This window comes from Protopterus annectens, chromosome 4.part0 (genome assembly GCF_019279795.1).
Source record: "Protopterus annectens isolate FY-2018-M chromosome 4.part0, PAN1.0, whole genome shotgun sequence".
Classification (NCBI taxonomy): domain Eukaryota; kingdom Metazoa; phylum Chordata; order Ceratodontiformes; family Protopteridae; genus Protopterus; species Protopterus annectens.
In genome coordinates, this window is record NC_056733.1 from 1,468,780,270 (window position 1) to 1,468,794,755 (window position 14,486).

The 14,486-nt window shown below is 43.7% G+C and overlaps 1 protein-coding gene across 1 annotated transcript in view; it reads left to right on the forward strand.

Annotated features, from left to right (window-relative positions):
• The window catches only part of DDX41 (DEAD-box helicase 41), a gene marked incomplete in the record, with an annotated part of 592,639 nt that overhangs the window by 233,339 nt on the left and 344,814 nt on the right, over window positions 1-14,486 (forward strand). The window contains 1 exon segment of the mRNA XM_044069314.1: window positions 11,448-11,610. Within this exon segment, the coding sequence (XP_043925249.1) occupies window positions 11,448-11,610 (163 nt within the window).

Consider the following 14,486-nt stretch of genomic DNA (forward strand, 5'->3'; position numbering starts at 1 on the left):
CTTTCTAGTCGCTATCACTTCAGCCAGACGGGTGTCAGAACTTCAAGCTCTTTCCATTAAGCACCCATATTTGATTTTTCACCCGGATAGGGTATCCTTACACACCAACCCGTCCTTTCTTCCCAAGGTTTGTTCAGTCAACAACATTAATCAGTCTATCGAACTCCCCACATTTTTCAAAAACTATTCCAACAAGCTGGAATATATGTTACACAAGTTAGATGTTCATAGACAACTCAGATTCTATCTAGATAGAACAAAGGATCACAGAAAAGCAGACCAACTCTTTGTGGCCTTTGCGGACAATAGAAAGGGCATGGCAGTGACGAAGCGTACTCTCTCCAAATGGCTATCTGATTGCATTACTTTTGTTTATGCTGCTACTGAGCAGAGTTTGCCCACCAAACCGAAAGGACATTCTATTAGATCAGTCTCTACATCTCTGGCTCATGCGGCCCGCCTACCTTTGGATACTATTTGTGCGGCCGCCACTTGCTCTAAACCACATACGTTCATCACTCATTACAAAGTGGATAGGATTTCCAGGGACAGGGCAACCTTTGGTTCCACTATGCTCAGGAACGTTCTTCCGTGAGTCTCTCAGGGTCATGGAGCTAGGGACGCTACCCATGTGTAAGAACAAACTGCGAGATTGAACACTCACACATATAGAAGTTATGTCCTTACCATAATGTTCCATGTGGAGTGTTCATCTCGCCTTTGTTCTTACATTCCCACCCTCCCACCCTCAGGTCAGGAAGAACGTCCAGTTTAGAGGTCTGGTTTGGCTCTCCCGCTACTGATTTCTCTCTGCTGTTGCTGCTGTTTTCAGCTACGCCCTGGTATGTATGTATGTATGTATGTATGTATGTTTACATCCTGTTATGGGATCTGGTATGGTTTTGCAAACTAGATCTGAGGTAAGGGCAGAGGGAATTGTGGGAGATAGGTTGGTCTCAAGCTTCTTCTCGAAGCAGAGCTTTGCTAAGCGGCCGACTCGGAGCCGAGGATCGGCTCCGAACCTATGTGTAAGAACAAAGGCGAGATGAACACTCCGCATGGAGCGTTATGGTAAGGACATAACTTCTATATTTCTGCTTTGGAGTTCACTCTGTCAACCTCAGTACTTTTGGTGCCTAGACCTTTGGCACCATTACTGATTTCGGCTTCGTCTACCATAGCGTTTACTGTATCGGTACCGAGGGGCTCTTCAGTTCAGACTACTACTACTACATCGACACCGACTGTTCAGTTGGCACAGATCTTAACTACATTGGCTCTGACATCTTACCCAGAACTGACGCCTCAGTTATTGACACCAATTTTGTCAGTTCCAGCTTCGGTACTGGCAACCACTTCGGCACCGATATTTTTGTCAGTGCAGACTGTGACCGCGGCACCAATGATTTCCTTGGTGCAGATGCCCGTAGTCCAGTCTCTCTCGGCCCCGTTGTTCTCAGTGCAGACTGGTGAGGTGGGCACCGAGCTTGTCTCTTCTGTGGACAGATCTGTTTCTCCCTCAGCTGTGTCAGTGAGGTCCACTAGAAGCTTTTCTGAACACAATGTGTTGCGTCTTGTGGATCAAGTGCTTCTGGCCAGAGGTATCCCGCCCCTCAGGACCTATCCTTCTTTGAGAGGTGATCATCCATTGCCAAAGACCCTTCTTATTCTCCTCCTTCATTGCCTTTTAAGCCCCTTGATATAGCACAGTCTTCCTCCTCTATGGTTTCCTTTATGGACCTCACTAAGGAACCACAGTTGCCTTCATGGCAGGAGAGATTTTCTACGACCCAGGATGATAGTTGTGACACGCGTAATTTGTTGTTTCACAGCCATCCGGGGACTCCGGGTCGGCAGGCTGAGCCCCTTAGGGGAGGTGTGACCCCTGTCCTGGACACTCACTCCTCTTTAGGTGGACCAGCATTCCAACTGATGGAGAAGGCTTTGACTTCTGCTGGCGATACTGTGCTGTCTATCTCCCCGCCCTCCTCTGGACCGCTATGTTCACAAGTTGCACCTAGCCGACACCGGGCGCAAGGGCCTCAGGATGTATTCCCACAGGACCCCCCCCCATTTCCGTTGTCTTCCCCAGCTTCCCCCTATGAGGAGGTTCACCGGAAAAGTTTGTGCAAGGGGAAGCACATGGACTCCACAGAGGAGTCCTTCACTGAAGACACAGACTTTGATGATGGGGAAGGATCCCCTCGGTCACCCTCTGAGGTATCCTTTGGTGATATCCTTGAAATCCTTAAACAGAGAGGTGACTGGCAGCCCGCTAATCCAACCTCTGAGGAGTCTGTGTTCCGGCTCCCTACCTCCTGGGTTACTTCACCTGCTGATGAACTGGTCCGTCTCATCGTGCAGCGTGCGTGGAAGGCTCCTGACACCGTCAAGGCTATTCCCCAGAGCCCAGATAAGATTTTGTCCCCTCCTGCTATGGATCCCCATTGGTCCAAAGGTCTTCCTGTGGATGCTCTGGGGGTGGCAGCTGCAACCAAAAAGGTTCTGGCAGAAGAAGAAAGCCAGGCTGTCCATCCGCCCAACAAAGAGTCCCGGGCCCTGGACAGGATAGGGAAGTGCACCTTTGCATCAGCGACCTTTGCTATCAGGTCCCTGAATTATATGGCACACTTTACCAGGCTTCAAAGGGATTTAATTTCTGAGCCGTCTGAAACCTTGGCTGGTGCCGTGTCTGATGAGGTCCGTGACAAAGTGGCCTCTCAGCTGGCCACCACTGAGTCAATATCTAACTCCTCCATGCAACTGATATCTCATGCATCAGAAGGAGCAGCTAGAGCGGTGGGTTCAGCTGTGGTCTTAAGATGACAAGCCTGGATGCGCTTGTGCAATTTCGCAGAACCCTTTAAGGCTTCCTTTCTTATTGCTCCCATTGAAGCCTCTTCATTGCTTGGACCCAAGATTAAAAGCACACTGGCCAGATGTGAACAGGACGGTAAGACCCTTTCTGCCATAGGTGTCGGTTATTCTTCCCCTCAACGTGCTTTCTCCTGAAACCAAAAGAGTGGAAAGATATGGTTCAAGAAGTCTCAGGGTCCTTTCTGTGACACACAGGCCGAGTTCTTTCCCAGAGGCAGCGGGGGAAACTCACAGGGAAGACTCCCCTTTCGGGGCAGAGGGGGTCTGCATAACCAGGATTCCAGGGAATCTTTTCCTGGCCAATCCTGCCAGCGCTCTTGAAGAGCGTCCCAACTCCTTTCCTCTGGAAGTGGTTGGGGGTCGTTTCTCCTTGTACCCTTCTGCCTGGCTAACCATCACCACCGATTCTTTGGTACAAAGGATTATAACCAGAGGTTATCATATCCCCTTCGATCTTTGTCCTGTCCCTTCAAAAAACCTACCCGACGTTCCACCCAGTCAAAGGGAAGAAGCAGGACTAGAGATAGCAAAGCTGCTAAGAAAGAGTCATCCAAATAGTCCCTCCAGACCAGATAGGATCCGGATTCTACTGGAGACTATTTTTGGTGCCAAAGAAAACCGAGGACTGGATACCAATTTTGGATCTCGGTGTATTGAATAAGTTTGTGAAAGTACAAAAATTCTGGATGGTCACAATACAGTCTGTCCTCCCGCTTTTGGAAAAAGACAATTGGATGTGCTCAATAGATCTTCAAGATGCGTATTACCACATAAAAGTTGACAGACCATCAAGATGATTTCTGCACTTCCGTGCAGGTGCCAGTCACTACCAGTTCAGAGTACTGCACTTCAGACTCTCTACAGCCCCCAGAGTGTTCAAAAAGTACATGGCGGTCGTCACAGCTCATTTGCGACTACAAGGATTCCAGGTGTTTCCATACCTAGACGACTGGCTCATCTCCGCCCCCACCAGACATCTATTGGAAGAAGCCTTGGCTTAATCTTTCCTCGCCACACAAAGGCTAGGTATAACCATAAACTTGCAAAAATCCAATCTCACCCCATCTCAGTACGCAGAATTCATTGGGGTCATCTTGGATACAAAGAATTGCAGAGCATCCATTCCAGAGCACAGAATTCTAAGAATAAAGCAACAACTGATCCCAGTCCTTTCAAGGAAGAAATTCACAGCTCACTGTGTCCTACAGCTGTTGGGTTTCATGGCAGCCTCCATCACCATTGTCCCCCTGGCCAGGTTTCACATGAGGCTTCTACAGTGGCTACTGCTCACCCAATGGTATCCTTTCTAATATCCTCTTTCAGCCAAGATTTGAGTAACTCACAGGTGCAAACAGGATTTAAATTGGTGGATGACCCACAACCCATCACAATGGTCTCACCCCTTCTTCCCCCAGCAGCCCAAGGCTACAGTGACCACGGATGCCTCCCTTATGAGGTGGGGTGGGGGGCTGTGCCAAGGACAGACAGTCCAAGACACTTGGTCCGAATTGGAGGCCCAACTGCATATAAATGTTTTAGAGCTGAGGGCGGTGCTTCTGGCGTTGCAAGCATTCCATCCACTGCTGCCGTCTGGGACGATTGCGATACAATCAGACAACATGGCGGTGGTCTGGTACATCAACAAACAGGGTGGAACCAAATCTTATCCCCTTTGTCGAGAGGCCATGAGGATATGGCAATGGGCGATGGCTACCAACCGTTTTCTTCTAGCAACGCACATTCCCTGGAGTTCCAAGGCGATAGCAGGTGCATTCTACAACCTCATGAGTGGTCCTTGAATCCCTTGATAGCGGCAGAGATCTTCCACCGCTGGGGCCATCCTTGCTGCGACCTCTTTGCATCCTCAAGTAACTACAAATGCAGCAACTACTTCGCCCTGATTCCCCCTCCGGGACAGTCACCCAGGGACACTCTAGTCCACGATTGGCCCTTGGGTCTTCTTTATGCATTTCCACCTCTCCCCCTCATTCCCCAATTTCTGAAGAAAGCCCGTCGGTTGAAGAGCAAGGTGATCCTCATAGCGCCATATTGGTTTTGTCAGATTTGGTTCCCCTTCCTTTGGCCTCACCTGCTAGATCAACCATGGATTCTCCATCCAACCCCAGGGTTGATTTCACATCCACAGAACCTGATTCATCCCAACTTGGACAGTCTGAAGCTCACAGCTTGGCTTCTTCAATTCCCTTGATTGCCAGGCAGAATGATCTTTCTTTACCAGTACGGGACATTCTTATTGCATCTCATATGTCTTCCACTAGAATTACTTATCTAAGCAAGTGGAAAAGATTTACCTGTTGGCTGAAAGAAAAACAAGTAGATCCCTTCTCAGCACCGGTGTCAATATCTGGCCGACCTTTTTCAATTGGGGTCTATTGGCCTCTACCATTAGAGTTTATTTGGCTGCAATATCTAATTTCCATGAGGGTGTCCAAGACTCCTCTCTTATGTCACACAAATTATACAAAACTTTCATAAAAGGTGTGAATCATCTGAAGCCTCCTTTTAGAGAACCTATTCAACCATGGGACCTGTCATTAGTTCTACAAGCTCTGACAATGCCACCTTTCGAACCAGCTTCTTCTTGCAACCTCAAATATTTGTCATGGAAAACCTTGTTTTTGGTCACCATTACTTCTGCCAAACGTATCTCTGAGCTTCAAGTCTTATGCATCAAGAGTCCATACTTGATTTTTCATAGAGATAGAGTGTCTTTGAGAACTAATCATTCATTTCTGCCAAAAGTGATCTCTGAAATGTCCATTAATCAAACCACTGAATTGCCAGTTTTCTTCCCCAATCACTCAAACAAAGGAGAGTATTGCCTACGTACCCTAGATATTCACAGGCAAATTAATTTCTACTTGAACAGGACTAAGGCCGCTCGTAAATCAGACCAGTTATTTTTGACCTATTCTGGACCTAGATTAGGATATGCTATTGCTAAGGTCACATTGGCGAGATGGTTGGAAAGACCTTGTGACCTTCATTTATACACATCATAATATTCCATTGCCTACTACTGTAAAGGCTCATTCGACAAGGTCGGTGGCAACTTCTGCTGCCTTCCATGCCAGAGCTTCTTTACATGACATCTGTGCAGCTGCAACTTGGGCTACGCCTCATACCTTCATCAGTCATTACAAATTGGATTTGGCCTCCAGGGGAAGAGCATCTTTTGGTTCTGTGGTGGTCAGGAATGTCCTTCCATGAGAGCCTCCCAGGAACAGAGGTAGCTTGGGACTCTGTCCGATACGTAGGGAATGAATGAGGACTAACAATATCAGATAAAGAAGTTATGTCTTACCATAACATTCCATCTGTATTATTGATCCTCGTTCAGTCATTACGACCCTCCCTCCTTCCCCCCTCCTGTGGCTTCTAGTGGATCTCACCATCCGGTTCTTTTAGGTCATTTGACCAGAGGTAGCCTCTACCTTCTTTTGACTTGCAAACTCAATTTGAGGTAACAGGGAGAGGGGAATTCTGGGTAAGAGTTTAGCTTGAGAGTTTGTAGCTGACTCGAGCTTGGAAGATGGCCGACTCGGTTCCGAGGTCGGAACCGATACCCATACGTAAGGACTGAACGAGGATCAACAATACAGATGGAACGTTATGGTAAGACATAACTTCTTTTTCCGCCCTCATCACAGCACAACCACTGCTCTTCTTTCATTTTCTAATCTAGTTAACCTTCACAGGAACGATAACAGATATACACCAGCCATTTTCTTGGACCTCTCAAAGGCATTTGACATGGTCTCTCACTCCATTCTGCTAGATTCTCTAGCCTCATTATCTTTCACCCCATCTACCATAGCCTGGTTCATTAGCTACCTATCTGACAGTTAACAATCTGTCCAATGGTAAAGAGCACTATCCCCCCAACTTTCAACTACCATAGGAGTCCCACAAGGCTCTATACTGGGCCCACTTCTGTTTTCTATTTTCACAAACAACCTTAATAGCTCTACCCAGCATGGCACACTTATTCAATATGCAGATGATTCAACCCTGATCTGCACTGCCTCATCTCCCACCATTCTACAGCAATTTACCCAAGAAACTTTTAACTCTGTAGAAAAATGGATCTCAGGTATCCAACTAATCCTAAACCCCAGTAAGATAAAACTACTACTGTTTTCCCCTAACAAATCAAAAGCTGTCCTCTCCTTTTCCATCACCTCTAAAAACGGCACTACCGTCTCCCCTTCTGACCACACCAAACTTCTTGGTATTGAAATTGACAACAGTCTTCACTTTGATATCCACATCTCTCAAACCATCAAATTGGTTCACAAAAAATGGGCGCACTATATAGGCACAAATACTTTCTCTCGCACCAAGCAAGAGTCACCTTTCCCTGAGTCACCTTCTGTCCACACTACTGCACCCAGCACCTATTTTCACTCATATTAGAAAAACTGACCTAAACTGCCTTATGAACAAGCTTTTTTAGCAGCTCACTGGGGTGTCGAGTGGAGCCACCCCACACACACACAGTTGTGGCTAATCCTGATTACCATTGGGAATTTATTGTGCAGATAGATGTTTCAGACCCTGCGCTGGGGCTTTACTCAACTGGGTTTTCTCAAAGGCAGAAAAACATCAAGCAATATTTCTTAGTTGTAGCACAGACTTTAGCCAGGGAAGTATCATATTCAGCTGTGATTTCTGACATTTTAAGGTCTTTCGCCACTCTTTTGTATTCCCTTAAGCCTTGCTGGTTACCTTAGTACTCAAGGATACGTCTCTTCTTATACCTATTCAGAGAGATGGTGGATGCATTCTTAATTTAGTAGCAAGGGGTCTTGCTATCATTTTACCTACTTGCTCTTAGGATTTTACAAAATGTTTGACTCCATTAATTGCTTGTTGCAGCACCAAGGCTGTTAGCATTTGCCTCTGTCTGGTTGACTACCTCATTTATGCACTAACCTGGCAGTCGTGTTGAGACAGCTCTACAATTCACCATGGACTACTTTTAAAACCTAAGGTTTTACTGCAGCATCCCTATGTTAAATCTCACCAAAAAGTGGTATTCCTTGGGTGTTTACTAGAGTCCAGCAATGCGAGGGCCTACTTCCCTCTAGTTTGGGTAGAATTTCTAGCTTTGTACTTCCACTGTATAATTGTAGAAACTGTGGTTACAGCCAGGGAATTCCTGATGGGTATAGTATTCTTGGCCTTCACAGTACTGATGGCTCAACATTACCACACTGAACATGGGGAAATTCCTTTGGTACTAATGAAGTGCCTGGAGCTAACATTTTCAATTCCTGAAAGAGGTAATTCAGATGCCACCTTGTGTTTCTTAAGAACTATACTTGTGGTCCATCTAGGTCCACATTGAATCAAAGGATGCCCTTCAAACAACAGTCCCCACAATCAGACACTGACCACGGATGCTTCAGCCCTATCTTGGAGCGGGACGTATTCAGGAGACCTCAAAGTATGTGCTTGCCTGTCTGTAACAAGCAGCTCAAAAATTCTGCTTTAGGGAAACACTCCCAGAAGCTTGGGCAATGGGTTACTTCCTCAAATGGATGGGTTTGTTTCTATATGCATTCCCTATAATCCCTTTTCTCCCAAAGGTGTTCCAGAAAGCAAGGTTTGGTTCGCCAAAGGTGCTCGTAATAGCACCCTTTTGGTACAGACATCATTGGTTCTCTTTTCTCATTCAGATGTCCAAGATGAAGCTTGAATATGCTTTTGTAAATGGACTTCCTAATTGAAGACACAGTGGACCTGGTATGCTGCAAGATAAAGACAGTGCAGCTGGATGATTGAACTCTCTACTTCTTCAGGCACCAGTTCACTGAGGACATGTTAACTGTATTTAAGGAGACTAGGAAGCCTGCATAAGAAAATGGAAGGGATTTTTCCATCTGACATGGCAGGAAGGATTAAGATCTTAGCACAACACCTGTGTCTATGATTCTGTATTATGTAAGTGAGCTGTTCAGTTTGAGCTTGCTGTACTGTTTAGCCTTTTTAGTCTTTGGAATTATAGAATTCCCCTCCCCTACCAGCATCCCTGCAGCCTATTTAAACTCTTCCTCAAGGGAATCCTTCACCTGAGACCACCTAGATGAACTTTTTATCCTCCTTGGGACTGGAGCTGTGTTCTGGAAAATCTAACTCAGCCCTCTTTTAAATCTGCTGTTTCATCCCCCCACTTCCCAAAAGAAGGTAACATAAAAAACTTCTTTACTACTGCTCATCACTTCAGTTAGGGGATTTCAGAACTACAGGCCCTCATGAAGAGATCCATCTTTATTATTTCAGAAGAATGTGGTCACTGTTAGAGCCAGACCTTATTTGTGTCAGAAGTGGTGGTTCACTGTCACATGTATCAAACTGTCCATCACCCAGAAAAAGGGAGAAAGTTGTGCGTTGACAACTAAGGTCCTTAACATTCAGGAAGGTGGTGAAAACATTTTCAAAGCAGTCAGTTAAGCAATGCGTCCAGAGTTTGCAACTGCTGTTCTGCAGGACCTGATGCATTTCAACCCTACCAATCTCTCTACGCACTAGCCTTTTAAACTTCAAGGTTAGTCACAGAAGTAAAGACTACTGCAGTAGTGATGTATACAAAGATAGAGGTAAAACTGTTAAGAGCTTTCCATAATAGTAGATATTCAGGGAGGTCACTGTTGTGGTACTGTTTCCCTCCCATTATCCACTCTTCTGTTTTGGGCATCCTGGACTGTGGTGAGGTACTTTGTCCCTGTGCAGCTGGCCTGTTCCTGTTACCCCGTCTTAGACTCTTAATCTTCCTTAGGTCTGGAGTGCCTTGGAGAACCTCATTTCTCTAAGTGTTTGATCTAAAATGTGTATGCCTGTCTGTGCTTAGGTAAGATCCTTAGGACCTTACTCAGGATCTAGGAGGCTGAATACCCTGTGGTCATTCTGGGCAAGAAAGTAATAAAACTTTTCTGGCAGATGGGCAGTGTGCCTGCAGAATGGACATCTGTACCTGTGCAACCTGGAAGAGTGAAGCATGCTGAACTGTGTAAGTCAGGCCAGTTGTGGTTTTTGTGACTGAAGTGCCAGTATTAATGCCTACTTCAACTGTGATCTAATTGAACATTTGCTGTTATGTTAATTTCTTATGTACTTGTACTATTCTTCATATGATCTATACAGTGTATCTCATACCACATTTTCTCTCGCACTGGTGCTCACAGCAGCGAAACAGGTCTTAATACTGTGGTACTATACATGCTGTAACAAACAGAAGTTGGCAACTCATTTTAATCTGCTATCAGCACATGCATGACTGCACACTGTTGGACTGCTGAAATGTTTTGTGCAATACTTTGCCTGCTCTTCACCTTTCATGGACCTTTTTTGGCCTCCACCAGCTTTCTCTTGAGTTCTTTTATGGTTGCTCAAGAGAGCTCCTTGGGGATTACCAAGTGTTTTTCCTGATCAAATAATAGTGACCAAGGTCATTGCATAGATTTCATCATCCATAGCTCCCAAATGAGGTCTGTGTTCCACAGTGTTTTTTTTAAGTAGCCATACTAAAGATTGAGGTTGCTAGTCCAGTAAGGATATCCTATACCTCCAAAAATGACCACTGACTACTCAAGTAGTAATACATATTCAATTTCCTCCCTTAGCTACTTAGGCTGCAGACATCCACCTCATCCTCCAACCAGAAAATAATTTGCTAAACTTAGAACTCATGTCAGAGGGCATAGTCTGTACTAAGGATTGCTTTCTAAGAGAGAGAAAAAATCATTCAGGAGGTCTTTGTCTTGATCTCATTTATTTTTACATCTGCAAGCAGTCTCAGCCGGTCATATAGAATATGCTTCACTGCTTCATCTGTTAATTTTCACTGCGTTTTCTACTCCATTTTCATACTTTTTTATGTGTGTATGTGTGGCCTTACTACTCTATTCAAATCAAGTCCATTGTATTACTACAGCAACAGACTACGCTGTAATAGAGTGCAGCACCACAGAGCCTACAATACATTGCAGGTTGCTACTTAACTCATTATGCTATTGTACTTCAAATGCAGAAAAAGAAGTCACATTAAAACTGCTGTCACTAAGCTACAATCCGACATAGAGGCTATATTGTTTTCTTTGACAGTAAGCTAAAATTGCTTCCTCCCCATGTGATCATGGTTATGTAAGGGAGGTTATTGCAGTGATTCTGTATGTCCTATGTTGCATGCCTGGTACTCATAGCGTACACATTTAATTTAAATTAAAATGTATTTTCATAGCATACCCAGACAAAATAAATGTATCTTTAGGAAGCAAATATAGTAATAAATGTTGGAAGTGTTGTTTATAATAATGCATCTGAGGAGTTTAGATCATCTTATAAACTGTAAAGATCAGACTGTTGGTTTGTATCTTTATACCTCCTTGTCTCCCTTACTGTCTTTCTGAGACCCACACTGCATCCTGTCTGATTTTCTGAGTTGCTGCGGCCTCCATCACCTGCTGCCTGTCAGTAACGGGGAGCCTTTTTTTCTTACCATGGGCACTGCTGTTTTTGTAGTAGTCAAAATTTCTTTCCTTTAACAGGGGTGTACATACAATGGTAGCTACTCCTGGACGTCTGATGGATCTGCTGCAGAAGAAGATGGTGAGCTTAGATGTGTGCCGATATCTAGCTCTGGATGAGGCAGACAGGATGATTGACATGGGCTTTGAGGAAGACATCCGTACTATCTTTTCATATTTCAAGGTAGAGTGTTTTGTGGAGTATTTATGTGTCAAATGTCAGTCTTCATTTACAAAAGCAGTTGGAGAAATTGATTGCACATTTTATTTTTGTGGTGAATTTAGAGGTTTACTGTTCTGGAATATTAAAATTATTTGTACATTTTCATACAATTCATCTCGTTACACTTTCATACATTTAATTAATTATGTATGTCCATTAAATCCCTTCAAAGTGCAGGTCAACTCTTCCTGAGCATCAGGTTCAGGAGTTGAAAATAGTCACACCATATTTTCCTCCTCTGTCTAGTATCTTACTAAAAGTTTGAAAATAGAGGTCATATATTTTTTTCTGGAATGTAACGTTTATGGTAAAAAGCCCACTATTTTCCATATAATTTGAATTTAAAGCCAAATATCTGTCTTGCCATCTTGACAGCCGCTGTTTTTAGTTGTAGTTACTTGTAGTCAGAATTTCTAAGCTTCAGACTTGAAGTCTAAAGACAGTCTTTTGTGCACGGCCTCTGGAGTACTTCCCTGGATGGTTAATGGTTAAACTGAACCAGCATGTGCATTTGCAAATACACATCCTAGATTATGTCTGCCAAGGGAAAGATACATTGAATATGCTGGACATGTTTACTTTGTATTGCTGTTTTCATTGGAACAACGATGTTAGTATACATGGGTAAGTTGATTTCTGCATTCCAGGCATTAAACCATAGCTTGGATTCATGCACAATGTGCTTAGTATACAAGATGCAAGTGATATGCAAGATAGGCAAGGATGTCCTGATTCATTCTCCATCCCTATTGTCTGGTAGTGGAGCCCTGCTCTGCTAAACACCAAGAGGCTTAATGATGCATATAAATGCAGTACTGGGGTTGTAGTGGCATTTTGTAATAGTCTGTTGGCATGCTTGTACACTGCACTGCATAATAAATTGCTTAGACCAGCAATTCATAGACATGCATAGTAAGTAATTTCCATGCTAAGTATCTCACAAAATGTTTGCACTCATATCTGTTTAACTGCAAGCACATATACATTTCAGTAGGAGAAAAACTGCACAGGTTAAATCAGAATAGCTTCACCCTACTCAGATTCCTGATTCATGTAGTGTTAATACAGGTTATGCAAGTATAAATGTCCATTTTACTGAGTATGTATTGTGAGTGTATGTGCATGAATACTTACAGAGAGTCTTTGCATGTTTGACTTTTTGGGAATTATTACTGCTATCTGGCATGACCTGTGTCTGCTAATAGTGAAGTTGTGAATACATTGGGTTTGGGTCCTCAATATGAATCCGTCTCCGAGTGTGTATGCATCTATGTGTTTTTTTATGCTTGAATGTATCAAATATTTGTGCAGGGTTTATGACTGTTTGCTGTTAGACAGGGGAAGCTGATTAGTGCAGAACTGCAATCTTCAGCAGGTAGCAGATCTGCTGTAATTAGCCTTCTCTTCCCAGTAGTAGTCTGGCAAGTAAAATATGCAGTGTGTGAGTGCAGAAGAGTGTACTAGTGTGAATGTGTGTGTGTGCTGCCAATTGTTTTGTTTTTAACCCTTCAGGAATTGTGCCATCAGGGAGCTGAGAAAATAGCCTTCCATCACCAAGAGAGAAGAGAGTTTTTTATTCAAGACTGTTCCTAGCTCCAAGAAAGGAGGGCATTTGGAGGCCTATTCTGGATTTATCAGTCCTCAACATCTTAAATCTGCCAAAGTGCAATATGTTATCTCTTCAGTTTCTTATAGCTGTAATCTTTCCACTAGCTTTCCTGGTGACCCTGGACTCAAAATACATATCTTTAATGTTAGCTTTCATACAGACTGTAGAAAAATCTTAAGATTTTGTGCAGTACAATTTCATTTTCAATTTTCTGCTTTGCTCTGGTATATTTTTTTACATCCCCAAGGGTATTTACCAAATTCCTAGCCCCTGTAATACTGTTCTGTAACCTCCAGGGTATCTGTTTTTAGTAGAGGATTTTCTCATTCTGGCTTTTTCAGGATCTCAGATTTACAATGGATATTTTTCTTCACCTTGGGTTCTCCAAAAAGTTGAAAAAAATGTTCAGACTTCCCAGGACTCTGATTTCCCTAAGCATCCACTTGGACACAGTCTCCATGATTGCATTTCTTCCTCAGGTAAAATGCAGTTTCTGATTTCTTTCTTCCAGTGAATTCTTTGTCTAGAATTGACCTCTGCAGGAAAGATATAGAGAGTTGTGCGGTACATGGTGTTAACCTTACAAATGATACTTTTTGCCAGACGCCCCATGAGGAATATTCAGTTCTACCTCAGATCTGCTTGAGCACAGTTCTCCCACCTCCTGACCTTCCTAATTCCTCTCTTGCCCTTTAGTGGGTCAACCAAACATCAGTCTGTCTCAGAGTACCTTTTCTGGTTTTCTCTCCCTATCAAGAATTTTCCATGGACACTTCAGACCTGACTTGGGTAGCATATTCCAAGAACAGAAATGTCCAGGGTGTATAGTTAGAACAAGATAAGAGCAACCACACAAATGTCAAGGAATTGAAAGCCCTGATCCTATCTCTGTAATCATTGCATTATCTTTGGTCTTCATAATACTTCAAATCATAACAGACATTACCACTGTAATGTGGTACATCAACAAAGAACAAAATCTTATTTCTTCTGCAGATTGGCAATGTCAGTCTGGGAGATTACAATCCAGTGCAGTGTCTTTATTCAGGCAGTTTACTTGTTATAGATTAATTCACTGGTGGATTATTTGAGCATATCCAGGGCAGATCTTCATAAATGGGTACTGAACAAAAAGGGCTTCCTGCAAATTCCTCATTAGTTGTTCAACTCCGCAAAATAGACCTCATAACATCCACTCTGAACAGGCAGCTCATACTGTTCTGCTCCA